Raw genomic sequence first — 12,632 nt, forward strand, 5'->3', positions numbered from 1 at the left:
TGTCCAAAAGAGAGCTCATTTATCTGCAGCCTCACCTCTTGAACTACCTCTATTACTGTAAAGGGAACTATGATGTTCCCAGTCACCCAAAAGTCTTGGTGTCATTTGCCCCTTTTCACTCATACATAGCTTCTCCACTCAGACAATCAATGATCTAGTGTAGGTCCTTTCACCTTCTTATTGGTATCTTTATGTCATCCATTCTTTGCACTGCTACTAGTGATTTTCCAAAAGTCCAGAACTGAACATTTCGCTCCCCTAGTGGAGGGGTGACTTCCTATTGTGTCTTGAATTGATTAACAATTCCTCTTTGACATTTATAGCTCTTTATATTTGACCCCTTCTTAATATGCTTATTTCCTTTCATTCCCTGATCCAGCCATAACTGGCATATTCATTGTCTGAACCCTGGACTCCCCAATCTTCATGCTTTTTTTCCTTTAGGACTCTGCCCAAACACCAAAAAAGCTTTATGAAGCTTTTTTTAGTCCTTCTACCCTTTTCCAAAACTACCTTTTATTCATTTCATAGTAATCTTAAAATAACCATATTTTGAATATGTTTTCTCTCTCATTGGAATGTTAGCTCCTTATGGTCAGCAAAAGTGCCATAAAAATGCTTGTTGATTGACCAACTGTATTGAAGAGTTTTATGAGATAAGTCAATAGTATATAAATAGGATAATTGATCATAGGGAAAAAAAATGACATTTCCCATTTCTGTATGGTTACAAATGTATTCATTGAATATGGTTAAAATACCATGTTATATATTATTAATTAGATGCTTTTTTATTATGCTATTATGTACTCTGCAGTTAATTTGGCTTCTGCATTGTGGCATATAAAGCTGAAGAAATACTTTAAAACATAATGATATCTGATATTTATATATTTTTTTCATTTCCAAAGCACTTTATATAGCTCTCTCTGGTTTAACTTCATAACAATTCTCTGAGATTATTTCCATAGGAATTATATTCCCCATTTTACAGATGAAGGAGACTGACTTAGAAAGTTTAGAAAAGATAGTAATTGTCACATGCACAATATGAGCCCAGGTTTCCAAATATAGTACACTTTTCAGTCTACAAAGTTATATCTCTAGGAGGTAGATTATTGAAAATAATGTATATTTTTAAAAATAACTAGAATTAAAAAAATTTTTTGATAGAAATATACAAGTTTACCTCCAAGTATCTTAACTCTTATTTGTTTACCTTCTAGATTTAATTTGAAACATCTATGTATGTAGTTTGGTCTGGACCTGTGACTTCTTCAGTGTCTGGAGCTCCTGCTAAGGAGCATATCAGGAACCATTGCATATCAGCACCTGTTTTCCCAGCTCTTATTCTTGTAGATTTGCATGTAGGCCCTGAAAAGATAGTGACTTGCCCAGAGTCACCCAGTTAATATTTGTCAGAGATATAACTTTTGGATTTCAAAAGAAAAGTTGTGACTAAAAGTAATTTAATTGGTCTTATATGACTTACATGAAAATGGTTATGGAGACATTACTGAACAAGGAGTTTCAAAAATATCTGAAATGGTGGCAACAGTGTTGGAATATAAGTGTTTAGCCTCTCAAGGTAGCTTCTTCAAAGAACAGTATTTATTTATTTATAAATTCTGACATACTTGTTTTAAAATGAATAAAGTAAAGCCAGTCATAACTTGGTCAGTTACATCTTTTAGAGTCTTTTTATGCTCTATCAGGCTTATAAACTACATGTTTTTTTCCTCTCAGTGATTCTTTGAGAGAAGCAATTTCATTTTTGTCTTTGTATCCCCAGTATCTAATAGAGAACCTAGTGTGTAGTAGGCCCTTCATAAATGCTTTTTGTTTGACTGGCAATTAGAGTATGTTTAGAAGTTTGTCTTTTATTTTTGCATTTTATTATACAATAAGTATTAAAAACAAGCATGCAACTTAATTCTGAAGAGGGTTTTAAGTTTTCCTTTAGAAATGGCAGAATGTTTTTTTTTTTTTAAGAATTCTAAAAGTGAAATCTCCTTTATTCACTTAAACTTAAATGTAAGACTGTGTTTTTAAGTGATTAGCATATTACCTACCAGGCCATTGTCATAGCCTTTAAGCTTGAGATAATTGTCTTAATTTTTATATTGCAAAAAAATTGGCTGTTTGCCGTTTGATACTTTTATATTAGAAATGAGATATTGATGGTCTCCAAAGCATTATTGTTTGGATCATTTTCAGATTATTTGAAGGTGTTTTCAGAAACTGTGCTGAAGTCAACAAAGTTTTTGAAAACATGATGCTTTGGCATCTGATACAACTTTGGTTATGAATGATATTTGATAAAACAATTAGTTAACTCAGATCAGTGTCTTTAGATTGAAGGGCAGTTCAATCCATATATGGATTATAGTAAGGTTTTAAAAACGATTTAACATTCTAGAATTCTGTTTCTAAAAAAAAATATTAGGACTTAGCCACAGCAGGTTGCCTACTGAGTATGTGTAGAGGTGAATACTTTTTTTTGAGTAGACCTGTTAGGTTTTATTTTGTTTGTGTGTGTGTATATTTAGGTTTTATTGTTGCTTTTTATTTTTACAGGGGTCATCTTTTAAAAGAAACTCTCTGTTCTCATAGATCCTTATAAGAAAGGAAAAGCCCAACAGATGGAGGAATTATTAATCTCTTAGAGAATAAGAATATATTCCATAACAGACTCTTCCCCCACTCTTTATTTGAGAATAGTGAGGTTTTTTTTAGAACCCCCCCTTCTGCAATTAGAATTAGCATCCTACTGTCTATTTATCATTGTTTTTATTAGCATTATATTGTTCTAGTTAGCTTAGTTTTAGAAAATAACTTGACTATGAGTTACTATTTTCTGGTTATCAAGAATATTCTTTTCTTGCCCTTAATTTAAGGAGTTTCATATAAGGAAAATTATTGTTTTAACATATTGGTTATTTCTCCTGAGAATATGGAAACCTGGATTATTCCATGTGACTTCTAGCAGTACTGATTGAGGAATTATCTAGTTATGAATTCTTTAATTTGGTGTAGTAATTTTTTTCATCTTTTCTACTTTAAAAATTTTTTATTGTTATCTTTTATTTTTATAGCACTTTTCCCTTCTACCCATCCCAAAAAGTCATCCCTTAAAATAAAGAATAAAAAATAAACAGTTAAGCAAAAACTAACCTATACACCAAGGCCAGCATTACATGCAATGCCATACACTCATAGTCTCCTACCCCTGCAGAGAAAGGAGGAGGGCAGTTGATTTAGTAAGTTTTACTAGAAAATAGTGTTATATGTTAACAGAAATATTTCTCACCTGGAAATTTTAATTTATTGTTCTGTCTTAAACTTCATAAATATTTTTATAACTAAACAGATATGACTTGGGAATTTATTATTTCATATTTATGCTTTAATGTAATCTTTGGTTAGGGTCTATTAAGAATGAGCAAAATAGTTTCCTCAGGTTTTTCTAGTTTTAGGAAAAATGCTGAGATAGTTTATGCTATAATTTCCCATTTGACTTATCTATAGTTGTTTAACTCTAAATGAATGTTTTAGAGACTTGTGAAGAATGAAAATCACTTTAATGTTTTGAAATATTTGAATATGCAGTGACCTATGTGAAGTCAACTTGGAAAACGCTTTTAGCTCCCACATTCAATCAAGGTTTTCATTTGAGTCTTAACTCTCATCTCAAGAAAAGTAACAGCTGTTTTGGTCTTCATTTTCTATCTTCACATTTAATTGGGCAGCATCCCATATCTTACAACCTGCAAAGGCCCTTGATATGATTAAGAAATGATTATGGATCTTCACATGCATAATAAATGCTCAAGAGTAGTGAAGAAAAAAGGGCATTTTTGACTGATAATTCTCATTCTTATTGATTTATAACCTAATAGGAAATACAGTATCAATTTATAGATATGGCATTACCTCTTATTAATGTGTATTGTAGGAATATGAACTGAATAGGGAGAAAAATAAGATTATAAGATTTATTCAGCAGTCACTTTTCAAACGGTGGCCACAAGAAAAGCTGTGTTATGTTTTTATTTTTAACTCCTTACTCTTTATAGTATAGTTGTGGATGCATGAGATTCAGGTATACAAATTATACTTAAGCCAGAAATGAACATTCTCTGGGCAATAGGACATGTTTGAAGAGATATTTTTGAACGTAAACATGTATAGTGAAACTCAATTCAAAATTAGTTTGAACTACAGAGAATGTCCTAAGTAAAACAATATCTAGATGGTTAAAGAGTATAGAAGGAAGGAGAATAATAGATTAATAATAATAATAAACCCATTGCCATCTGGATGCATTCTTTTGTATATGTAGGTTTTGTTTAGTATTATATCCATTGGAAGCAAATTATTCCATGTCTTCCAAGCATTTTCCCTTTTCACAGTGTAACTTGTAATAATTCTTTCATTGTGAATATTATTTTGTCTGTCTTGGGATTTCTAAAATTTTGGGTTTATCATGAGTCTTTACTTTCTTATATTTGTAAACTTAATATTATTGTGGATTCTTTTTTCTTTTAGGGGAGATTTTTTTTTTAAGTAAAAGTAAAATTTTTTAAAATAAAAGTCATTTGGGAGATACTTCCAAAAATTGTAATTTTGTTCAGGGCATGCTTATCTCTGGTGTTGTAGCATTATTTTTTGACTTAATAATACCTCAAGTACTTGTGTTGAAGAAAGTACTGTTCTTTGCATTTTAGGCACAGACTGTTTGAAACAATTTTTATTAATTTAGGTTGTTTTTTCACTTCTTTCAGTCATGTCTTATTTTTTATTTTTGCAAGGCAAATGGGGTTTAAGTGGCTTGCCAAAGGCCACACAGCTACATAATTATTAAGTGTCTGAGGCTGGATTTGAACTCAGGTACTCCTGACTCCAGGGCTGGTGCTCTATCCACTGTGCCACCTAGCTGCTCCATATGTCTGACTCTTAATGGGGTTTTCTAGGTAAAGATCCTGGAGTGGTTAAGCTGTTTTCTTTAGCTCATTTTATAGATGAAAAAACTGAGGCAAACTGGCTTAAGTGGCTTGCCAAGGGTCACACGACTAGTAAACTAGATTTGAATTTAGAAAGATGTGTGTCCCTGATTCCGGACTTAGTACTCTATCCATTGTGCCACCTATCTACCTCTTCAGTTAACATTTTGCTCTGTCAAACAGAACTTGTCACAGTGATATTAACTCTGCTCATGCTAGTCAAATGCAAACTCGGAAAATACTTATATTAATCTAAGTAATTGAATACTTTCCCCATCTTTTAGTCTCATCATGACCTTTTTCTCTTCAGAGAATTCTTCCTAGCAGTGGAGTGTAGGTGTTGCTTAGGTCTTTGACAGATATATCAGGCCTAGAGACAGGAAGATCTGAGTTCAAATCTTGCTTCAAGCACTTAGTAGCTGTTTGATCTTGGGCAAAGTACTTAACTAAGCTTTCTAGCACCTTAGAACTGAAAGACGCAAGACTGGACAGGAAAAGATCCTTGGGGATCTCTGAATTAGCACGGTGCAGGAGTGGGTGATATTTGGCAGCTTTGCTATCCACTACACAGTTTGTGATCATAGAGCCAGGGCAGACTTAATCAAGAACCTGAGTGAGGAATGAATTCAGAAGCAGATAGAAGGATTTATTTCTAGCCTTCAGCCCAGGCTAAAAGTCTGTAGTGGAACAAACATGATAACCTGTAATTCGCTTGGTTTGTACCCATAGAGCCTCCCAATTGTTGAATTGACAGTCTACTGAAATTTCCAACTAGTCAACTAGTGACAAGTCAACAGACATAAATCAGAGTCAGGAATTTCCAGAATTTAGTCCAGAGGGGAGTGAGCAGACTTTGATAAAAGTGAACAGAAGGTTGCAGGAGGGCAAAAGCCCAGTCCAGATGTTGTTTCCCCAAGAAGTGCACAAAACTCAGTCCTAATATAAAACTCAAAATTAAGAAAGTTTCATGAGTTGGAAGAATAAGGAAACAGAATTCCACCATAAAGTATTATTATTATGTTGACTTGGAAACTCAAGAAACGAACCCAGGAGAAGATGATTCAAAAACATTAAGAGACATCCTGTAAATATGCAAGCTTGGATGTAAGTCCAACCAGAATTCCTAGAAGAAATAAAGCAAAAGCTTTAAAAAAAAAAGTGATTAAATGAGAGTTGTAGAGGAAAAAATAGGAAATGAGAACTCTGGAAAATATGAAAAGGGAATTAACAACGATTGATTTCATACCTATTTTACAATAGGTACAAACCTCAAAAATAACTCACTAAAAATTAGAATTGATTAAATGAAAGCTGATAACTATGAGACCTCAAGGAACATTAAAACAAAATCAAAAGACTGAAAAAAATAGAAGGAAATGTGAGGTACTGAGTAGAAAAACCCAATGACCTGGAAAACATCAAAGAGAGATAATTGTCAAGATCATTTAGAACCAGAAGAATTTGCAAGTGGAATTTAACAAAAAGGTAAACTGAGGCAAATCTAACAAGATAACATTTATTAGCAGGTGCATGCTGCTTATCAAATAGTTCTATGACTTAACCTTCATTTATGCTAAAGACCTCGAGTACAAGGACAGTTACCCTTTTATAGGTTTTGAGGAGTACAGAAAAAAGAAACAGGTAGAAGAGGACATCACGAGATTGGAGATAACATGATAGAAGTTTGGTAAGGAGGGTTAAAAGTGACTTAATCCTTCCCTTTCCAAGACCAGGAAGTGCTCCTTAAGTCCAGCTCATTGAATCTGGGCAAAACTTTCGGGAAGCAAGCCAAGCATCCTGGGAAGAATAGCTTGGTTGGGTAAAGATATTAGACCTAACTCTCTTGTGTTCACAAGCATCCCTCAAGGTTAGCTAAATTCCTTTAGGCAAGACTAAAATCTGTGATTATTAGTAAGAGCTAGATTTTTAAAAAATAACCCGATTTAGACAGCTGAATTATTAAGTTCAGAGATAAGAGTACCATGTAGAATTATAGGACAAAAACAATTAAAACCTTACAGGACTGATCTTTAACTTCTTGAGGGTCAAGTATAAATAGAATTCAGTGGTTAATCTTAAATCTGAAATAAAAACTACTGGGAATGCTATATCTAAAACTAAACTTCTTGGTCAAAGAAAAAACAATTCAAGTATCCACAAATAAAGAATTCAATGACCAAATTACAGATTTACACAAGATTTAGCAGCCATAATTCTTTATAGGAATGGAAAGTTTGGATTAAGGTATTCCAGAAGGTATATATTTATGCTTACCATCGAGTATAACTTAACCAATTAAACAATATTATCTTATTTTTTGTTTTTATTTTTTTATTTTTTTTAGGTTTTTTGCAAGGCAAATGGGGTTAAGTGGTTTGCCCAAGGCCACACAGCTAGGTAATTATTAAGTGTCTGAGCCCGGATTTGAACCCAGGTACTCCTCTGACTCCAGGGCCGGTGCTTTATCCACTACGCCACCTAGCTGCCCCTAAACAATATTATCTTAAAAGAGAATTGATAATAAATGAAGTCATTAAGGTTTCTAGTTCAGATAGATAATTTATTAAGTGCTGCTTTTCAGCTAGATACTATACTAAGTGCTCATCTCGCATATAGAAGACAAGGTGATGGTCCTTAGTCTAAAAACCTTAAATTCTAAAGGGGAAGGTTTAACTCATCAAAAGGAGTTGGAAAAATGGATAGAGGATGGTTCCCTGCACTGTTGGGATGGAGCAGAGTATAGAGTGAGCTGGGCATAAAGTAAGCATGGGGTTTTCTAGGAATGGTAATCCTGATTAGGATCTTACTGGTTATCCCAGAATAGATTAGCATAATAATCAGGCTTCCAATTGGGAAAATTTAAGAAATATGCTTATTTCAAAAAGTGGAGGCTAAATGAATTTCTACACTAATAAAAATGAGAAAAAGTAATGAATTGAAAGCATTTATTAAGCCTATTCTATTTTCTAGAACCTTACTCTATGCTCTGGATATGAATATAGTAGTGAGTAATAGTCCTTCATCATTTTCCCTAACCCACTCAATAGAAAAATCAATTTCTGGGAGCTAGGGAAGAGTATTTGAAGATTTATGGAGGTACGGAGAGTAGTCATAGTGGTGTGAACTAGTTTGATTATGATTCTAAAACTGGGAGTTCGTAGTTCAATAAAAGATGATGGAAGAAAACTTACTATATATACAGGAGTAAATTTGACTAGAATTGGCCTAGATGTGATGATTTTTATGTATGTTTTTTGTTCTTGAAGACCATAATATCAGTGAGGTGATGCCATGACCAACAAGTGAATTGGATTTGAGTGGGGGTTGCTGTGCTAAGTTACCAGTCTCAGTTTCTCCTCTAGAACCATCTGGGTCCAGTGGTCAGATAGGACTCAGGATGCCTGAAGGTGGCCCCAGATGTGGCTGCATTCAGGGTTAAATGACTTGCACAATGTTACACAGCTAATAAATATCACATATCTGAGGCCAGATTTGAATTCAGGTTCTCCTGACTCCAGGGCTGGTGCTCTTATCTACTGCATCACCTAGTTGCCTATTAGACATATTGGGCATTGAAAGGGTTAAATCTTCTGGGGTACAGGTGGAAGGAACAAGTGAAACTTTTTAGAATTAGGGTAAGGACTAGAACTATGATTTGACTTGTATAAAAGACCTATACTCTTCAGCACCTTTTTTTTATCTTAGTTTCAGAGCAGAGGTCACTACTCTAGGCTTGTGGCCTGCCACCTTTGAACCAAGATTGGTTTTTACATTTTTTAATGATTGAAAAAACGAAAAGAATAATATTTTGTGACTTGAAATGAAATTTAGATCTATGTTCCTAAATAAAGCTTTATTGGAACGTAGTTTTGCTGATTCATTAATTCATTGCCAATGGCTGCTACAATGGCAGAGATGAGTGGTTGAGACAGATACTCATAGACCGTATGTAGCATTGTTTCATTGCTGCACTGTGTGCTCCAAATCACTGTAACACAGTTACAGTTGCCGAGGGGTAGCACTGCACCATTGTGGCCGTTTTAATTTAATTACCAGTGTGTAATCATAACAAGAAGAGAAAGGCAGAGTTCGAATGCCCTGCTTTTAAGACACAGAAGAGTATATATTATTTTGTCGTGAGTTAGGTGACAAAGTACTATGTTTATTATACAATGATCCTGAAGCTGTCCTAAAAAAAAATACAATATACATTGACGTTACTAGACTAAGCACTTAATCCCAATATTCCCCAGTCACAAGAATAGTCAGAAAAACTAGAAAATTTAAAATAGAATATTTCATCATAACAAAATTCCTTGACAAAATTTCTTTTAAAAAATGAGTCGTAGCCAAAATAAAATTTTACTAATAGTAGATTGTTGTGTTCGTTTTCAGCAGCAGAAGAGATGTGTCCAGAGAAAATAAACCTTTAAGACTGTTAATTTTTTGCCTCAATTAAAATCATATGCTTATGGATTGGTAGCAATATCTGGCAGTACCTAGCTGTGTGAAAAGATGTTTTCAAAAGGTGGTATATGTAAAAGTCTTATATATTAGTGACAAATAGTTGTGATTGATTTTGATGATAGGGAACATTAACTTTGAATCCAAATGAGGCAAAATGTTAACCTCCCCCCCAAAAAAAATTCCATTCTTTTCATCAAGACTGGTATTACAAAAAAGTGAAAAAAATTGAAAGACATTTGTTTTCTCTCATAGAAATACCTACACAGTAGCCTTGATTTTATCTCTTGGCCTACAAAACCTAAAATATTTATTATCTGGCCCTTTACAGAAAATGTTTGCTGATGCAGGCCTAGAGCACTGAGATGTTAATGGCTCAGGGTTACACATAACCCCATGTGTCAGAGACAGCACTTGAACCCAGGTCTTCTTGGCTCCAAGGTCGGCTCTCTTATCCGTTATGGTACTTTGCCTTTCACTTAGTGAAACTTAAGGAATAAAACAAGGGAGAAAAGTGGGGAGATTTTGACACTTTGATTTATGTCTGTCTTGTATTTATTGATCCCTATCCGGCTATACCTTCCTTTGTTAATGGAAGGTATAATGGTTGTTCCACAGTGTACCCCTCTTAATTTGACCCTAAACAAACTTTGAAAAAATTGTGAATGATGATGAGGAAAGAAAATAAAAGACTACTCCTGGAATCAAGGAGTAGTTGGAATTTTGTGGCAGTTAGAGAGAAAAATAAAAATATAAAAAATGGCCACCAAATGGGTAATTTTTTGACACATCCACACACTCATTTCATAGGAATATGGATTTAGAACTGGAAGGGATTTTAGAGATCACTTAATCCAATCACTAAATTTTATTATTGGCAGGCACCAATGCCCCGAGGGTAGAAGGGCTTAGGGTAACAGCCGAATTGGGATTTTTGAATTCTTTCCCTTTGATTATTCTATGCCATTAAGTTATATGACTTAACCTTAATATTTTACAAGGGAAAAATATTGATAGCATTAAAGTTTCTCACAGAACATTCAATATTATGTGGGTACCAAGAGAAAAATTTCGGCAGAGACTAAAACTAGCTTAAATATCTGGGGTTGGACTGCTTTTGTGCAATCTTTTAAAAGTTAATTTCCAGATATAAAAATAATGGCATATATTAATTAGATATTGGGTGGACAACTACTTGCAAATAATTTGTACCTTTCTAATCAGAAATGTGATCTGGGGTGAATCTCCAGGGAGGCCAGATCTTTGAATACCTAATTTACAGCTACTGAGATTATTTTACAGAAGCAGTGTTTTAGGTATCTTTTAAAATAGTATTATAGTTTTCTTGAGTTATAATTTTAATAGGCATTTTCTGAATAAAGTTTAAAAATTTTAAAATATGGAAATAAGGTTTAAAAGTGGCATGAAGGATTTTTTAATATTGAAAAATTATAAAACTCATAAGATTTTATATTTAACAGTTTTTTCTATTTTTATTCCCTTTCATCTCCTTTTACTTATCCCTTGACTTCATTTCCAGTCTGTGGTTTCATTGAATTCTGGTATTAACTTTCACTTTTTCACAGAAGTTAACTTCTTTCATTTGATGTACTTAAATATCAAAACTGGGGGCATTCTAGTTCATTGGGGTGTGTGAGTTTTTCTATGAAATTTTATTTATGTAAGTCATGGCTATTGTTGAATGCTCTTAACATTTAGGAACTCAGAATTCCAAAGAGAAGGTACATAGAACTGAATCTTTATGTGATCAGCTTGATATTTTTAGTTATTAGAATATAAATTGTGACTTCAAAGAAAATGATTCCCATTTATACATGGAAATAATTCATATATTCATAAAATTTAGCCTTTCCCAGTAGCAATCTCTTAGTCTTTTAGAAATTGAATTAGCTACAGAAAATAGTAGTATATAAAACAATTAATGATAACTCCCTCAAGAGAAACCAGTGATTTCATTATTATTATTTTTTTTGTGAACAGGGAATGACTCTGTTAATGATGGGATCAGCAGATGCTCTGCCTGAGGAACCTGTTGCTAGAACTGTTTTCGTAGAAGACATGACGGAAGAACAGCTAGCATCTGCTGTAAGACATTTCAGATTTCATAATCTATTTGGATCACAACAGACATTTATTAAAATGAGTTTCAGGAAAAATGACTTCTGACAGTTTTGAAGTTCTGCTTGGGATCTAATAGTTAACGGTCAGTATGTGTGTATTCAGCAATCCATAGGATTTTATTGCTTGTAAATTTGGCTTAAGGCAGACCTAGCATTGCCAGGTGCCTTGTGAGCTTAATCTTTTTTCACCACATCTCAATAATTGTTTTTTGGGAGTTTTCCTTTTACAGTTTTATAACTTTTGAGTTTTTTTTTATAGCCCTTGTTGAGATTTATAATTTGAATCTATTTTTCTATCCATGGTTTGAAGTTCAATTCTCTGACAATTTTTTCTTTTAAAATAAGTATATTTTTATTGCTATATAGAACTTTTTGTGTTGAAAAGACTTAAAAATTGATTGAAGTTCAAACACTATATTTTAGACTTCTGCCAGACATTCACATTTATCACTACCTAATTTTATGTTGTGCTTTTTACTTTTTTGACTTAATATTGATCTGATATTTTATTCTCAGTAACTGTAAGATAGTTAATATATTAGGATACTTGAGGCACAGAGAGATTTTTTTAATAGACTTTAGGCCATTTTTCTGGTATAGGTAAAAATGATTAGAACTTAGATTTTCTGATTCTTTTATCAGATTATACCACATTCAAGACTTGTACTCTGTCATACTTGGGAACATCAAAAAAAGTGGAGTATTGATATAAGATATGATTATATGGAGATATATTCTGATAAATTGAACTATAAAACAAATTTTAAAAAATTAAACTTATTTTTCTTCCAACTTGTACTATGAAATTAGACAAAAGGAATAAAACTATATGTTTGGAGTGTTATTGAATTGCCAAACTGTAGATTATGCCTCCTCACTGCATTTGGCATTTTTGAAACGTGACAAGTTGTTCTGTGCTTGTCTACATACTCATATCCTAGAGCTGATATCTTTTTTATCTGAGTATTAACAAAATCTAATAAAATTGAACTGCTTTCTTCAGAGATACTATTAGAAGCTGACC

The 12,632-nt window shown here is 33.1% G+C and overlaps 1 protein-coding gene across 3 annotated transcripts in view; it reads left to right on the forward strand.

Annotated features, from left to right (window-relative positions):
• USP14 (ubiquitin specific peptidase 14) overlaps positions 1 to 12,632 on the forward strand; it is a 37,587-nt gene that overhangs the window by 8,101 nt on the left and 16,854 nt on the right. For 2 of the 3 annotated variants that reach the window (XM_074202014.1, XM_074202017.1), the window contains exon 4: positions 11,469 to 11,573. In XM_074202014.1, the coding sequence (XP_074058115.1) occupies positions 11,469 to 11,573 (105 nt within the window). Of the gene's footprint in view, positions 1 to 9,798; positions 9,909 to 11,468; positions 11,574 to 12,632 lie in introns of all 3 variants that reach the window. The other variant, XM_074202015.1, reaches the window with a different exon arrangement.

The sequence above is a fragment of the Macrotis lagotis genome, chromosome X, assembly GCF_037893015.1.
Source record: "Macrotis lagotis isolate mMagLag1 chromosome X, bilby.v1.9.chrom.fasta, whole genome shotgun sequence".
Classification (NCBI taxonomy): domain Eukaryota; kingdom Metazoa; phylum Chordata; class Mammalia; order Peramelemorphia; family Peramelidae; genus Macrotis; species Macrotis lagotis.